The following is a 17,794-nucleotide window of genomic DNA, read 5'->3' as shown; positions in this document are numbered from 1 at the left end:
AGCTAAGTAGTTCCTGCAGTTTGATGTTGAATATTTGGTTGCTTGAGAAATAATTATAGTTAACCTTTTCCAGCTGTGTAAGAAGTACTCAGATACTTTTAACTTAACCATTCCACATGTTAAAAACAACACAGTACAAGTTACAGTTTGTAATGTATTACTCAGAGCAGTAAAATCAACCAAAAGTAAAACAATAAATACATACAATTAATCATTACGGAGAAGGGAGCTACTCAGAAGTTATACTCATATATATAGTATTTTTTTAATAATTATTGACGCCTAAACATGTAAAAGGTTCTTACATTTCGTAGCTGGAATAATTTTTTAACTACTTTCTATATTTTTTATGTTCGGCATTCATAAGATGATGATTTTTCCTGAATTAAAAAAATGTGATACGTTAGTGGTAAACTTACTTTATACCACTTTCAGTGCCATTATATTATCATTTGTGAAAATCTGAAAACAATTAGTTGGGGACAGAATGTGGGCTTTAGACTGATGGTTGGACAAAACAATACAAACAATAAAAGAAGTACCTTCAGTTTTGGAAACACTACCTTTTACTATTTCCTAACATTTTATTAGGTCAAACAATTAGTGAAGCAAATAGTCAGCAGCCTTGATTGGTGAGGAAATGTGTTTGTTGCAGCGCTTTTCCAGATATCTCTAAATCTTTATACTACTTTAATGCATGTACGCTTGATATGCCTGTATTCACAGTATGTATACATGTATGCATTCTTGAACAGAAATATATGTATGCACTTGCTTGACATAAGAACATGCATATAAGCATGCATACACATTTGACATATTGTCTAGCATGTTCAGAAATGTTGTTCATTTTGTTGTTCATTTTTACTATAAATGTAGGTTTAATAAGGAAGCCTACATCTTCTGCCTACAAACCAGAGACAACAGAATACTCAATATTTACATCCATAATTAAAAAAGACCACTGACTTAATCCTGACTGCAGCTGTTAGGAAGATAACCCGGAGACAAATTAGCCGGTTTATGATCAGTCGGGGTGTCATGATCAAGATCTTTTGGGACCAATCCTGATCAAGTATTTTCATGTTTTGTGTATGAAGGTTGTGAGACGAGGTTTGATCTTCTAAACAGCCTGGGATCAAATAGTTTCCTGCCTATAAGAAGAACAGTAAGGATGCCTGACTAAGGAACACGTTGGCTTGACCAAACTTAGCTTAGACCTCAGAAAACAATTTGTCTTACTATCATACAGAGTGACTTGATGTCGGGTTGGATGATTGGGAAACTTGAGAATAACATAAGGAGACAATGGTTCCACCAGAGTGGTTCTCAGCGTTTGGGCGCTGCTGGGTTCAGATGGACAACGGACCACTTGGGAATGTTTTGCCAGCTTGGCGCTAGAAGAACTCCTAACATAGGTAAAGGAACGCCAATCAGCTTGAATAATGTAAGTCTCAGAGTCTGTATTTTCCTGAAGGACAGACAGTAAAGCAGGCAATCAAGAGACACGTGCAGCATAGGGCTGCACGATATGTCCAACATCTTCTATCGCTTTATATAAATGTATCACATCATATATATCACGATGAAACATGTTTTGGGTAACTCTTGGGTAAATAGATAGAAATCATCAAATCAGACCTGTTGTATGACAATAGAGAAAACTGCTACTTTATAACCCTCTTTGCATTTGTATGATTCCAAAAGGAGCTGAAAAACATTGACATTTTAACGCCTCAGACTTAAGAACTGGTTCATATATGCTGGCACCTTAGCCAGATAGATTGTACTTTAATTGTATAACAAAAAAAGGAAGAGATGGACTTAAATCTGCAGATGGAGAACACTGGGGTGCCTGAGGGGAAAACACCTGGAGCATCTGCTTTGCAGTTAGGAGAACAAGGCTTGGCGACATTTAGTTGTGGCTACATATCATTATAACCACGCAAGAACACAGTGTACCTCACTGAATGTCATTTCGAATCACTGCCATTTAAATATATTTTTCCCGAGGAGCTCGCATTACTTTTCACATCATGTCGTGCCGCTTGGCACCGAGCTGCCTTTGCAGAACTTTATAAACTTCATTCATTAGTGAGAGTCAAAGCCACGGGCGCCTGTGCTCTTACACTTGATTACAGTGCATTCCTATGAAGCCGAGAGCTCATCTCCTATTCACGCCTTCAAAAGCCCCCTCGGTGAAGGCAGCATCAAAGCTTTATGAATGAATCTGTGTGCTCATTAGCATGTTAGCTGCGCTGAGCAGGAACCTCGTGCGCTGGGGCCTGCGGCCAAACAGGTTTACATTTGGAAACCTCTCTGCTAATTACACCGCTTCATGCAGCACAATCTGTGGGAGCTGCTCTCCTACTCTGCAGCTAATCAAGTTGAAGCCCTGGCTCCTTGCAGAGAGAGAGAGAGAGAGAGAGAGGGAGAGAGAGAGAGAGAGAGAGAGGGAGAGATGCTAATCAAGTAGAAAGTAGTGACAAAGTATTTGTGTGTGTATGTGTGTTCGTGCGCCCATTTTTCCTGTTATTGTACTGCACCAGAGGTGCAAGTTGAAAAGTTGAGGCCAAGAATAGATGGATCTCCTCATTAAAGAAATTCAAAAGCAGTGAAGAGGCACAGACAGTTTAGATTCTGCTGTCTGTGCGTCAGAGTTCCCTCTTACTAGATGGGGAAGCCTGCTGGTAAAATACTTAAAGTACATTATGACATGTACCTTTGGTAATGCCTATACTTTAACATCACTCACTATGATTTATTGTAAGTAATGTAAAATGCACTACTTTGACTGTTTTGTGTCCTTCTGTTAACTGTTATTTTGTTCTGATTATGCATTCTCTTTTGACTCTTTAAAAAAAGAAAGAAAAGATTCTTAATAATATTTTATTTAATAGATTAATATTTTGCTCTGCGTTTTGTTTTGTTTTTATGTCTGCAGGCACGTCCGTTTGACTTTGAGGAAGGAGACGTGTACATGTCGTCCCATGAGCATCGCTTCCGCATGTTCAGCTCTGTGGAGTACGATGGGCAGCTTTACATGACTCCTCAGAACTTCATCGAGTCGGTCACCATGAGCGAACCCAAAAGTATGTTTCGAATACACTTTTTCACCCGGTTCAACACTCTACATGAGACATAATAATGTGGGTTCCTATCCACCTAGAGTAGATTATTGTAGCTTTTATATATTGTGTAGAGACCTTGCTTTCATGGTCCAAAGTGTTTTTGAACTTTAAAAAATGTTTTGGCTTTGAGGGAAACTACATTTAAGATTAAGATTAAGATGGACTAATAAAAATCCATCTTAATCTTAATCTTAAATGTAGTTTCCCTCAAAGCCAAAACAAACAACGGCAAGACCAAGTGCTACCGAGGTGTCCCTGAGCAAGGCACCGTTAGTTTCCCTCAAAGCCAAAACATCCCCTCATGGGGAAATTGTTTCTCTGCATTTGACCCATCCTAGTGTTAGGAGCAGTGTGCTGCCATTTTGAACGGCACCCGGGGAGCAGTGTGGGGAACGGTGCCTTGCTCAGGGACACCTCGGTAGCACTTGGTCTTGCCGGGACTTGAACTGGTGACCTTCCAGTTGCCAAGCCAAGTCCCTATGGACTTCGCCACCACCTCTCCTAAGGGTCCGGGGCCCCTCAGGGGCGGTGGTGGCGAAGAGGGACCTCTTTTTGAGGGAAACTACATTTAAGATTAAGATTAAGATGGACTAATAAAAGTCCATCTTAATCTTAATCTTAAATGTAGTTTCCCTCAAAGCCAAAACATCCCCTCATGGGGAAATTGTTTCTCTGCATTTGACCCATCCTAGTGTTAGGAGCAGTGTGCTGCCATTTTGAACGGCACCCGGGGAGCAGTGTGGGGAACGGTGCCTTGCTCAGGGACACCTCGGTAGCACTTGGTCTTGCCGGGATTTGAACTGGTGACCTTCCAGTTGCCAAGCCAAGTCCCTATGGACTTCGCCACCACCTCTCCTAAGGGTCCGGGGCCCCTCAGGGGCGGTGGTGGCGAAGAGGGACCTCTTTTTGAGGGAAACTACATCCTCTAGTATGAGCCATTTCAGTTTGACGCAGCCATACAGGTTTTTTCATGAAATTTGAACTGTGTCTAGATTTGAATGATTACACTTACACGTGACATCATTTATTATACAATACAGACCTATTTCAGAAACTCACAATGCTACTGAACATAACTGGGCGAGTTGGATGCTAAAGTTTTATTTCTTTATTTTCCTTTTTGGTACACAAGCATTTTTATATCTTTATATGCTTTTGATAACCGACCAAATCAAACATAATAATGTGTTTTTAGTTTGCTGATGGACACATCTGATCCAAAATGTATATCCCAATATGGATGCTAGTGCCAGGTGTAAAATAGATCATTTTTTACAGAAAGTTTAAAAACCCTTTAGTTGGTTTAAACACGTCATTGGTGTTTCTGTCAGCCTGCTGCCAGTCCTAACAGATTAGCCCTGGCCAGCCAGCCTCAAAGCAGATGGCTTTACAGCTAATGTTTAGTCTGAGGTTAATGTTAGTCACACACACACACACACACACACACACACACACACGCACACACGCACGCACGCACGCACGCACACCGACTCCCACAGACACACTCACACACACTCAACTTGTCCACATTCCATTTGCTCATATTGGCTCTTTCTCCAGTAAATATCTAAACCAGACACTTAACTTATTTTTTTACTTTGTGACAACTGCTTTAAAAATGCCCTCACAAGTTGAGATGATCAAAACCAAAACTTCCAAAAGAGCTACCATTCCTTCCTTCAGCGCGCATGTGATTGTATTGCGTGCAAACTGTGCACCTGTATGTGCGTGTTTACATCCAGCCAGGCTCACTGACATACGATACAGCCGCACATACCCTCTCAGCAGCCGACATCCTCTAATGCCCCCTTTGAAGTTGAATTAGATGAACTTTGTTGTATAAAACAGAACAAAAGTAGTATGTGCTTTTACGGGGACATTCCACGTACTACAAAGACAAGCACGGGGCACTTTAGACGGTACAAATGGGCCTGTGATGATGACAGTGTATATACAGTGAGTGTGTCTGTGCCTGTTGGTGTGTGTGTGTGTGTTGTGACTGTACCGGGCACATTAAGACCCATTTCTAGATCATACAGATGCTATCTAACCAAGCCCACCCAAACTCTCTTCTCCTCTTTCCCTCTTCTTCTCTCCTCTTTTGTCTCGTTCCCTGGCAGACAAGAGGCCCTGGAGGTCCCTGGCCAAACAGGTGGGACACACACTCCTGATGCTTGTTCCTGCTGCTGCTGCTGCATGTTACATCTGTTGCACACTGCAGTCAAAATACAGATTTTGCCAGGATTGTTTCAGAGACAGAATCTGTTAGCATTTTTGCATGATTGCACATCATTATTGGTTTCATTGTCGCATTATGCAAGGAAATAAAAACATGTGAAGGAAGATTTTAGAGGCCACCACATGTAAACGATATATGTCCTATATATACTGGTCACTTATGTGGGTAAGAGTTAGACTATGAAAATCAGTCCAGGTGTTTAAAGAGTGATATATAGCGGCTGCAGAAAGTATCCTGACCCCTTCACCTTTGAACATTTGAATCTGTGTTAAATTCTCCACTATAATTTAACATAACAAATGTACATGGAAAAATAGTCATATGTAAATATAGCAATTGTTCCATTCAATTGGAACCAATCAGGTGACTTCTGTAGTGCAATTGTATTAACATCAGTTGGACAAACCATAGTTAACTTGTTAATAACTGACTTGTTAATTATATGTTTCTTGAAATATTGTAGAACTACAGGACATCCTTTTCTCTTACCAGTTTAAAAGCCCAATACAATCTTAAAGGTACCCTGTGTTTGGTTATGTTTGCATTTGGAGTCTTTTTACCAAGACCGTCGTGTCTATTACAGTATGAGGCACAACACATGTGTTTCATTTGTTTCCTTGCTCAAAACTCATTGTTAGATCGTCTACTTTCCCCCGTCTTCTCTGAGCCTTACAACTACCAGTTGTTTATCAGTGGAAAGCGTTTCTTGCAAATATTACACATTTGCATTTCTGCTCTCTGCAGTAGGCACCAATATGTATCGTGTTACCCACGGGGTCATTCTAGTAGAGCACGAGATACATGCAAAACAGGAACCTGCTGATCAAACATTGCTCCATTGTTCTACCAGTGACCTATTTGCATCCAATTAATGTTGGCAGCTCATGTTTTCAAAAATATGAAAGAGAAAACTCAATTTTTAAATCTTAAAAAACTTTTCTTGTTTTTACATTTTTCTTTGTTACTTTTTCACTTGATTGTTTTATTGTGAACCCTTGCATGATACCCACTGTCTCTGTCAATGCAAATGTCATTGTTTGAAGCTTGAAGGTGTAGGTTTTGAGTTAATTGACATATATGTGTGTTTGTTTTTGTGCATTTGTCAGGAGCTGGAGAAGATGTTGGTAGAAACTCCCCCAGTATGGAGAGGATCCTCCAAACTGTTCCGCAACCTGAGAGAACGAGGTAAGAGAGAGCACACACACACACACACACACACACACACACACACACACACACACACACACACACACACACACACACACACACACACACACACACACACACACACACACACACACACACACACACACACACACACACACACACACACACACACACACACACACACACACACACACACACACACACACACACACACACACACACACACACACACTCTCTCTTAAATAACACTAATGTACTTGCTATCAGAGTGGTCAGATAATAACAAGGTCAGTAAATGTCTATGTATTAGGTTGTGGAGTTTTGTCGCTATTATAGTTACTATTGCATTAAATTAAATATACACATTATGCTGATTTTGCTATAACTTATATATACAGGTCAAATATTGCCTTTTGTCAGTAAGAAACATTTGTATAAATGGTACACCATTTTCTGTAGATTTTCATGAATACCAGGGCTTACCTGCCGATGTGTGACTAAATAGCGCTTGTGTGTGTGTGTGTGTGTGTGTGTGTGTGTGTGTGTGTGTGTGTGTGTGTGTGTGTGTGTGTGTGTGTGTGTGTGTGTGTGTGTGTGTGTGTGTGTGTGTGTGTGTGTGTGTGTGTGTGTGTCACTGTAGGTGTGGGTGTGTGTGTGGGTGTGTGTTTCACTGTAGGTGTCTCTAATCCGGGGTTGAAACCATGCTGTCCTTCCTTACAGCCAAACAACCTGCTGAAAAATCTAAAAATAAATCTCCTCTCTTTTTCTCCTCTTGTTCTCTTCTCTTCATTGAATATGGAAACACAATAATTAAACAGCACCAAAGACAGATAGAGGGAGAGATCTAATTTAAGTATTTGATTTAGGAGTGTGTAAAAGAGGAATCGTACAGTCCGAGTGAGTCCCCATAGTGATAATTACACTCACACACGGAGATGCTAAATATAACATGCCCTATCTTCATCTACCGTGATAATGTACCATGCAACTAATGGGTTGTGAGAGTGTTCTACATTTAGACTTCAAGGACCAATAACCAGAAGCATTGCCCTCGTCCTTTTCTTAAAAACAGAAAACTGGAGAAAAAGCAGAAATGAAAAAGGAGATGCGAGAGGAAGTAAGGACAGCAGGGAATAGAACATTAACAAGAAAGACACATGCAGAGCAGGGAGTGAAAATGTATATAAAGATGTCAAGTCTTAAGGGTCTGATTATTATTTATTAGAGGTAAATTAACTTGACACTAAGATTACTAGAAAAGCCTTTATTTCAAATGTTTAGGTAGTTTTTGGCTCCCGTCTTCAGCACTGTATCCGTTTGAATGCCCTGAATCTTAAATTGAGACGCTTTTAGCTCACCAACATCTCGCAGTTGTTTCACTCCAGTCTTTTGCTTCTCGTCTTTGTACATTCATAACGAAGATTCATGAACATATATTATATTGTAGTGGCTTGTCTTTGTGTGAGTGTGCCCCACTTTACACCACTGGTCAAATTTGGCATCACAAAACTTGTGATGGGTAGTTGGGTTAAAAAAAAAAGGCTGAGCTTGAAGATGGGTGATGGAATAAGACTGTTACCAAAGTTACCATTTCCAACCTTAGAGGCTCAGTAAGATAAGTGTGGATGATGACTGTAGGCTAATATTCAGTTTGTGCTGCCTGTCGTTGTCTTGATGGCTGGTTTCTCACTTTTCTCTCTTAAAAACCTGCAACTCCTCACACATACTCCCAACCCTAAAAGCCTGCTTCCTGTATTTATTATGCCACCTTTTAAAAATCCAGTAGTGACAGTTAGGAAATAAATGAAATAAACATTCATTTTAAGAAATGTTTAAAAAATGTTTTAAGGTGGCAAAAAGCCAAGTATTTTACACAGGTGTTTGAGATTGGTTAGTGTCAACTGAAAACACTTATATCATTTCTGATTTTGCTGCAGGTTCCCTTTAGCTTACTGACACGTATTTCTTAGACTCAAAAAATGACACTTCAGTGCTGAAAACACTTTTCAAAATTGTATTCAAAGTACGCACATACAGATGGAAAAATGGCATACACAGTTATGCACTACATTTTAGAGTCCATGTGAATATTTCAGATTTTCCTCGTGCATCTTGACTGTGTCTCTTCCCATAATGGTTGGAGTGCCTCAGCCTCTGTCTGCCACTCCAGCATGTTGTTCTCCACAGGGAACCAGCCTGCTGTTTCATACACCACATTGTTGCTTTGGGGGTAAAGCAGTGACTGGCTCTGCATCACTGGAGCCTGGAGGGGATAGGGATTTGGGAAGCCACATGCTCTTTTCTCATACAAATATATATATATATATATATATATGTAGGTTATACGAATATAACCTACACATCTGTATACAAGGTGAAATACAGGAATGTAGCTTGGAAAAATAACTGGTTTTCTCCTGGTTTTACAGTGTATAAGACATTGCATCCCGAAACCAATTTTAAAATAATAATAAAATAAAATGACACTGCTTGTTTGAAGTCTAAGGACTTCCCAGATACCGACAAAACCAAATAGTGTTGAGAATCAGCTGATCCCAGTCAACAGAAAATCTTGTGAACGTTTTTGAATATAAACAAGACTGTTGCTTAGTCACACAATGCGAAGAGGAGCTGAGATCATTGAATGATTTTTTGAGAGGCTGGCCTCCAACTCTTAACACACATGTTCCTTACTGATGAAAAGAGTACATATTTATACCACACACACACACACACACACACACACACACACACACACACACACACACACACACACACACACACACACACACACACACACACACACACACACACACACACACACACACACTATTCAACAGTACCTCTTTACAAATAATGTGTTGTTTTTCTTACCTAAACCGGCTTTCTTACTGTGTGTGTGTGTGTGTGTGTGTGTGTGTGTGTGTGTGTGTGTGTGTGTGTGTGTGTGTGTGTGTGTGTGTGTGTGTGTGTGTGTGTGTGTGTGTGTGTGTGTGTGTGTGTGTGTGTGTGTGTGTGTGTGTGTGTCTGTGTGTAGCTTATTGAAAAGAATGTTCAACACTAATGTGGACCTAGATGGATGTTTAAGATTTTCTAACCCTATCACCAGTTCAAAAGCATATAAAGTATACGCAAAGGATACATTTTATTTGAGTGATCATAAGTCAGTGCTCCTGTCATATGAAAATGTCAGTATGACAGTGATCCCTTACAGAATACTTTTATAAAAAAATGTGCTATTTAATAGAAGGTAAACATATATCTTTTTGTATTTACTATGCATAGTAATTATAAGCAGACTTTTCTAAATAGAATATAATAATCAGTGAATTGCATAAATAATGTAATTTAAATATACAAATAGCAAACATAGTGTTATCACCTACATTCAGTTTAGTTTACACTGATCATTGACTTTGATGGAGAGGTTTTCTCCTAATGAGGATTAGTAACAACATTTCCCTGAAAGTCTGTGAGCACAAACACGCAGAATGTATTTGAGAAACCCGAGCACTTTCAGAGTGTATCTCCTGGTATTTACACAGCTCAGGCTACATGAGGAAAAGAGAATTCAGTTCCAAACCAGCTCCTCTACACAAAGCAGTCGGGCATCAGGAAAACACTAGGCTCACACTAGTTTTCATTGGTGTCATGTTCACTGAAACACACACACACACACACACACACACACACACACACACACACACACACACACACACACACACACACACACACACACACACACACACACACACACACACACACACACACACACACACACACACGGGAAAGCAGTCTCCCGTAACACTCAAGCGAGTCACCCTGAACTATCTGAGCCATCAGACAGAAAGCGAAAAAGCGAGAGAGAGATGAGACAGAGCTACACAGATTCCTAAATGGGCCTGAGGCAAGAAAGGATCACCTCCTGAGACATTTTTCACTTGCTTATCCAAACACAGACACATACACATGTACACACCCCCCCCACCAACCAGTGTCTTTACTTTGGACACTTGGGGTGTGGAAAAAGAAACGCTGTGTGGTCAAATGGCTGTTGGCAGCTCAGCTCCAAGACACATTTTTAGATACTATCTTCATGAAAGGGGGGGATTATGAGTGTGTGTGTGTGTGTGTGTGTGTGTGTGGTCTTTGAACATCTGTAAACATTGTGTGTGTTGAATGTTCCCTTTTCTTTAACTCTCTCTGTCTTGGTCTCATTACCAGGCGTCGTCTCATACACAGAGTACCTGTTCCTGCTCTGCATCCTGACAAGTGAGTCTTTTCAGTCTCTTTACAAATCCTCTTCTCATCTTCTGCCTTCTGATTTTACTCTAGCAGTATGCTGTGCTTATTTTGGGAGACGCTTTGCTACCATAATGATAATAAATGTTTTTTTCTCCCTTGGGGTAAGAAGGAAATTAAGAGAGAGACACGGAGAAGGAGAAACAACATAAAGTGGACCTATCATGCAATATTTTAACAATATATTTTAGGGCCATACCTATATAAAACATTTTTTTCAAAATACCAAACAGATCATGCATTTTAGCCATGCCTCATTTCGCTCTATTTGCTCTATTCCAGCCCTGTCTTCACAAGGGCTGATTCTGTGGCAAATGAGCTGCAGCTGACCACGCCCCCCTGCAAAGGAGGGGGGCGAGGCACGATGCTGTTACCATGCCACGGCAACCTCTCATTCCCCTGATAGGTGGGGAGTTGCCCATATAGGCGGAGCTCCCCGTTTCTGACGTCAGAACAATTTCAAATCTGTACCAGTCTGTATCAGATCCGTTGCAGCCCCGTTTTTAGAGATTTGGGTGTGGAGGAAAAGAGAGAGGGTTGTGTTTTCTGACACTTGGTGAGTTCCCTGACACATCGGTGACACATATTCATGTATAAAAGACGTACAAAAGTGCATTTTGCATGATAGGTCCCCTTTAAAGTAAATCGAATTGTTCAATAAATAAATAAATACATATTAACTATATCTTAAAGTCCATATATATTTATGCACATGCCCCACCTCCCCCTGTATAGCCTGTATACCACTTCTTCCCATGCTATTTCTGGATTTATAATTGCTTAACACACACACACACACACACACACACACACACACACACACACACACACACACACACACACACACACACACACACACACACACACACACACACACACACACACACACACACACACACACACACACACACACACACACACACCCTCACCCTATGTTCTCTCCTTTCTGTTCTCCAGAGCCCCATGCTGGCTTTAAGATTGCTTTCAATATGTTTGATGCAGACGGCAACCAGATGGTGGACAAGAGGGAGTTCTTGGTGGTGAGTCTCGGATACTGGGAGAAAATCCACCCAATGACTGAATTAATGTTATTTTTAACATCACTCCTGACACAGATGGGCAATGCTATGATATCATAGATATTTAGAATAACTGTGAAGTGAAACAGGGATGGACGATTCATGTTTTTATGAACCTTGAATCCCAAAGGCCTGAAGCTATTTGTTACACTCACAGCATTTAAAAGCTGATTTCCATTTTACTTTTCAACGGATAATCTATAGAGCATTTGAGTAAAATAATTTCTTTAGAATTAAACCTAGATGGCTGCATGTGTCTCACTTTCCCTGTGGGATTGGACCAACAGATTTTCAACTGAAAACACTGCTGCAGGCAGGAAGTGATGATAATCCCTGTGGAGGCTGCTGGGAGTGGGATGGTAATGGCTGATGATCTTGTGGGAGTATACCTTAACAAATTAGTGTTTGGTGATAAGCTCTGATCTTTCTGCTGAAAATTGACATCTGTAGTCAATCAAAGGGAATAGTGATGAATTAACTATTACTAGTAACACAACTGAAGTTCTCTGCATCAAGCGTTTCAGTATTGATTCAACTTTGAGTAGACAATATGTGACCATAAATCCCTTTAAATGTCAAACTAGAGACAAACAATCTCTTAATCAAGTTGTCAAAAGGCCCATACTTGAATCATATCATAGACCAGTATGAAAACAATTATTTAACTTCAACCTGTGCACTCATTGAATTTGTGTGCATATGATCATTTCAAAGCTTCAAACAGAGCTTTCTCTCATTATAGCTTCAGGAGATCTTCCGGAAAAAAAATGAAAAAAGAGGGAGGAAAGGAGATGCGGAGAAGTCGGCACAGCTGGTAAGAAAGTTGGTAACCTGGGACAAGTGTGTGTTTGTGTGTGAGGAGAGATAGATGAACTTATTTCACTAATCGCTCCAATTGTGAAGAAAACATTAATACTATGGACGTCAGTGATGCTGCTATTTAACTTCTGGTTAATGGACCAGTTAAAATATAAAAATAACACATTACTGTAAGTTCCTTCCCTTTTAAAATGGCATTTTAATGCATCCATCACCTCTCGGTTTCTTAAGGTGTAAAACAAATGCTGTGTCTTATGGATGTATTGAAAAAGACAGATCATCATCCAAGTTTGTTGTCATCTATATTTAAGCAAGTATTACAGTTAGATAAACCCTTCATGTAATCATGTTTGAGTGCATGCTCCCTTATAGAGACTGTTTTGACAGTGTGGTATCTCCTCTGTTTTACTGTGAACTTGTTATATGGGATAAACTCTTAAAAGAATATGTCTTTTTTGACACTTCTGTGATTGTTTTTGAACAACAGAGGTCACTATGGTTTACTACACTGAACAATGTTTTGTTATCATTATAGCTGCAGGCTTGAAAACCTTCATGCTGAATTAGAGCCAAATGACAATATGTCAGCTAATATCTAGATATGCCAATATCAGAATATCCAATCTAGTTTATTGCCAAGAAGGTTTTCACATACAATTAATGTGTATTGGTGCATAACATTAACATAGTGAGAGACTTCAATAATAATTAACCACATATATTATTTAAAAAAAGTATTGTGTATCGTAAAAATGTGGAATGGAAAAATGGAATACAATAAAACATGACACAAATACTACCAGAAATGTACAAGGAACATATATATATATATATATATATACAAAAGAGTAATAAACAACTGTACAGAATATATAAAATACTATACAAAATATGTGCTATACATCTAAATACAAAAATATAATAGTGCTGCTTTTTTAAAAGTGATTTGTACAGAAATGTCAAATATCTGCCAACCCAAATATAATAATAACAATAATACATTTTATTTATATCGGCTCCTTTCAAGGCTCTCAAGGTTGCCGACCTAAATATGGAATAATATTATTTTTTTTACTGTAACTGTACAAATATATATTGTCTTTTACTCCCAAACCAAGTGTTGGATGGGTTTCAAACAGTGTTGTAATGCAAAGTGTGTGTTGTTCTAAAATGTGATCACGGATGTGTTGAAAATGACACATCCCTTTGAAGAGCGTATCCACAGCCTCTCTGCATGTACTAACATGTATTTTACCTTCTCTCTTCCTCCCTCCTCCTCTCTGGCTGCATGCTCTGTGCTCCTCTTTCTCGTGTCCCTCTCTGTGTGCTAGAGTATGCAGCTCTATGGATATCAGGTTGCCCCCATGAACAGCGTATGTATCCAAAACCATAACCCCTTAGTCTCTCTTCTGCTCGTATTTTGATGGTTTAAGAAATGGATGGAAGGATAAACAGAGGAACAGACAGCTAGCTGTTTCTGTTAGCTAAATTGCGACATAATACTTTGTTTCATTTGTAAAAGAAGGCAGAAAACGTAATTGTTTTAAATAAACCACATATGGGACTTAAACATTGTGGTGATAAAATAATAAGTGGTCATGTTGGACATATGTTTTCTGCATAACATCTTACTAATCAAAACATTTATAATTTCTTTGACCTTATTTTTGGGTAAAATGTCTCAATCAATCATCCTAATTTGCATTGGGCAATATTGTGAATAATTACGTAAATAATTAATAGTTTTTTTGCGCTTTTTTGCACTTTTTTGCCAATAGTGAGGTCAGCAGATCAATACCACTCTTAAATCTATAAATGATATGGCTAAAGCAAACTGCCTGTTAGCTTAGCTAAGTGTTACGACTGGAAGCAAGCTAGGGGGAAACAGCTAGCCTAGTCCAATGAAACATTTCAGGTACTGGAATCGGCCTACCAACACCTGTAATTACACCTATGTGCACTGTGTGTTGTGGTTTTAATAGGGGATTGTGCGTAACACTATTTCTTGGGACCTCTCTTCTGGTTGCCTGGCAAACTTACGGTGACAAAGATACTGCAGAGAGTCCCTGTGCCTATCAGTAGGCTTCTCTTTTAACTTCAAACCGAGCTAGGCTAGCTGTTTCCCCCGCTTACATTCTTTATGCTTAGCTAACCGTCACCTGATTCTAGCTTCATATTTACTATTCAAACTCAAGAGTGGTATAGACCTTCTCATCCAAAGCTCAGCGAGGAAGCACTGCTGCCTCTGTCCAATAGAGTGTCAAGTAAATTGTCAAGTCAAATTCACCCTTTCATTCCGGGGACTTTGGTACGTTTGTAAGGTGTATATGTCAATTATATTGGGATACTTAGAGGACTTGGTTTAATGCCTCTGTCACCCACTTTTGTGTCCTGACCTGGTCTTTGAAAAACGCCTAACCCTGACCCGGTCCACCTGATCCTCTGTTGTCAGTCAAACGAACACAGTAGACAGTTGAAAGGATGAATGAAAAGAAAGAATAAGCGGGATAGAGAGAGACTTCCTTCAAGAGCATCCATCTGTCAGGTCAGCTGGCTGATTGATCGGGGGACGATGGCAGAGGGTGGGATGAATGGAGAGGGGATGGCTGTGAAGGAGTAATAGATTTACAGGGTCAGGAGAGATGAACTCTTGCAAAAAGAGAGTGATGTGATTTAAAATGACTTGAGGCACTCTAAAGCTTTAAACACAATCAGACACTGTCCATTTCAGACTGTTTTGGGACGTGTGCTGTTTGTTTGGCAATGTTTCTGTCTCTGCTGGGGGTTTGTTAACACGCATAGAGAGCAGGACATTTCAAGGCTACAGAGAGATATGATGATAACCACTGGACATGTTTGCTAAAGCCCAAGGGTGATGAAAATGTATTGATGCAGATGTAGTATAGTGCAGCAAAAATGTCAGAATGGATGTGTGCTGTCCAGTAACTGTAAACTACCAGCCACTGGCCTCTTGTCAGACTAGAAGCACTCTTTCTTTCTCTCTCTCTCTATGTCTCTTACACACACACACACACACACACACACACACGCACGCACGCACGCACGCACACCACACACACACACACACACACACACACACCTCCTCCTTCTGTCGGTGTCATGATTGATAGCTGCATTGTCACTGTGAAGTTAAGAGCAGTGCAGGGTCATGTTAAAATGGCTGCTGCTGCGTTGTCCCTGGAGAGACAGGCGTGGTGGGTGGTCAGGAGATAGGCAGCATGGTCGACTTTTATCAAAGCAGGATACGTTCAGATAGGCAGCAGCTCTTTTTTGTGGCGTTTGGGACAGCAAAATGTTCAGACGACTCATCTGAAAAAAAATTGGGTCGGAGAATTTGTATTACTTTAGAGGTTAATTACATAAACCTACATTTGATCATCCCTTCATTCCTATTTTGTTTGAAACAATTACAGGGGTTTCTATGCCTGGTGCTTATCACAGTTGATAGGGTGAATGTATTGTTAAATCTAACATTACAAATGGATATCACTACTCTAAACTGTAGTGATGACAGAACAACTATTATAAACATTCACATTTTCCCTCTTTACTAGTTGTTTTTTGCTAATTATTCTAATAAACAGCACTCACCAATGTAGAGTTAGCAAAACATTTCCAGTACCTTAGTACTAGTTAGTTTACTATTTGTTCTCTCCGGTTTTTCAAAACGGAACAATATGAAGTTTCCCTTAGAAGGTAGTTCAATAGGGTTCAAAACACACTGTTCATGAATATGCTCTATATGTACAGTATAAGTAATGTAATGATAACATATAAATCAATCTATCTGTTTGTATATGAGATTTGATAGAGTCAACATTGGAAGCTGATGTTCATAAAGTGGTTGAGTTGTAGGTGAACTGACCCTGGCCCTGCTTGACCGCTCCTACAGGTGCTAAAAAAAGACAGTCAGGAGTTTGTGGCGCGGAGTTACTGGGACGTTCTGAGGCGAGGCGCAAGTCAAGTCCTTTTTTCTGACCTGGCAGAGGTACACTGACCCTACTGTCCTCTGTCCCCCCATTCTTCATCCATCACTCTTCCTCTTTAGTTCCCTGTAGTTATTGTTGATCCTCCAACTCCCCCTATAGATCCAGAGTTATGTCGCTGAATCAAGCTTGGCCAGAATAAGACTAGACATTTTTTCTTTCAAAATAAAAGCTTTGAGGGCCTTTATTTTTAACTTTTGTAGTGCAATCATGCGTAAACGTTTTTGCAGATAGCAAATGTTTTGATTGACATGTTCTCATTGCCATAAAAATAACATGTTTGTCAATATGGACTTATATGGAAAAAATCACACTTATTCTGGTTTGGCTTGATACCAATAATTTACATAGACTCTCATCTTTCTTTCATTCTGTCTTACCTATAAACATTACTTCCTATATAATTCTGATTTCTAAGTATCTCTATATACTGTTTTACACCCCTAAGTATGATACATACTGTCATTCCTCCATTTATAAAAAAATTAAATCATTTTTGTTTGGATGAGTTCTAATAGACTTTCTTGCACTGAACAGAATATGTTCATTAAAGTGATCTCATCTGCAACTGAGAGAAAGTTGTGGGTAAAGATAACTCCAGGCTCCTCCAAACATTTGAAGTGTCTCACCCATTTCTTTGTGTCACTCATTTGTTATTGAAGGACACATTTGAGTTCTTAATATTTGTTCTTGGAGAATATTGTTTTTTAAGGATTTACCTACTGTATTGGTGTGACAGTATTGATCCAATAATGGTAGTACGATAATAGATGCTGTAATGTGCGTATTCTGATAACCTGTTCTGTTTCTCACCTGCCTACTGCCGTTTGGTCTCTTCGTTATGCTTTTGTATGTGTATCCGTGCATTGTTATCTGTGCTGTATTGTGGCTAGTGTTGTAGCTTTGATGTCTAGTCATTCTGAGTTTACTCAACAACATGTTTAAGACACTTTAAAATTATAAGAAGGCTGACAGCAAAGCAGAAACAAAATCTGGATTGGTATAGCACCACTCACTGAGGTAGAAACACAATGGTCTGTTGCTTTTGTA

The 17,794-nt window shown here is 39.6% G+C and overlaps 1 protein-coding gene and 1 long non-coding RNA gene across 9 annotated transcripts in view; one reads left to right on the top strand and one right to left on the bottom strand.

Moving 5' to 3' along the window:
- Positions 1 to 17,794, bottom strand: part of LOC139434510 (uncharacterized) — a 385,392-nt gene that overhangs the window by 180,663 nt on the left and 186,935 nt on the right. The window lies entirely within an intron of this gene.
- micu3a (mitochondrial calcium uptake family, member 3a) overlaps positions 1 to 17,794 on the top strand; it is a 31,315-nt gene that overhangs the window by 2,346 nt on the left and 11,175 nt on the right. For 3 of the 8 annotated variants that reach the window (XM_034112450.2, XM_071202293.1, XM_034074667.2), the window contains exons 2-9: positions 2,945 to 3,092; positions 5,252 to 5,283; positions 6,477 to 6,555; positions 10,762 to 10,809; positions 11,797 to 11,879; positions 12,661 to 12,732; positions 14,069 to 14,110; positions 16,651 to 16,746. In XM_034112450.2, the coding sequence (XP_033968341.1) occupies positions 2,945 to 3,092; positions 5,252 to 5,283; positions 6,477 to 6,555; positions 10,762 to 10,809; positions 11,797 to 11,879; positions 12,661 to 12,732; positions 14,069 to 14,110; positions 16,651 to 16,746 (600 nt within the window). The remainder of the gene's footprint in view (positions 1 to 2,944; positions 3,093 to 5,251; positions 5,284 to 6,476; positions 6,556 to 10,761; positions 10,810 to 11,796; positions 11,880 to 12,660; positions 12,733 to 14,068; positions 14,111 to 16,650; positions 16,747 to 17,794) is intronic. The other 5 variants (XM_071202332.1, XM_071202345.1, XM_071202361.1 and 2 more) reach the window with 3 other exon arrangements.

The sequence above is a fragment of the Pseudochaenichthys georgianus genome, chromosome 1 (assembly GCF_902827115.2).
Source record: "Pseudochaenichthys georgianus chromosome 1, fPseGeo1.2, whole genome shotgun sequence".
NCBI lineage: Eukaryota > Metazoa > Chordata > Actinopteri > Perciformes > Channichthyidae > Pseudochaenichthys > Pseudochaenichthys georgianus.
Note: the sequence above shows the minus strand (reverse complement) of the source record. Positions and strands in the feature narration are given on the sequence as shown.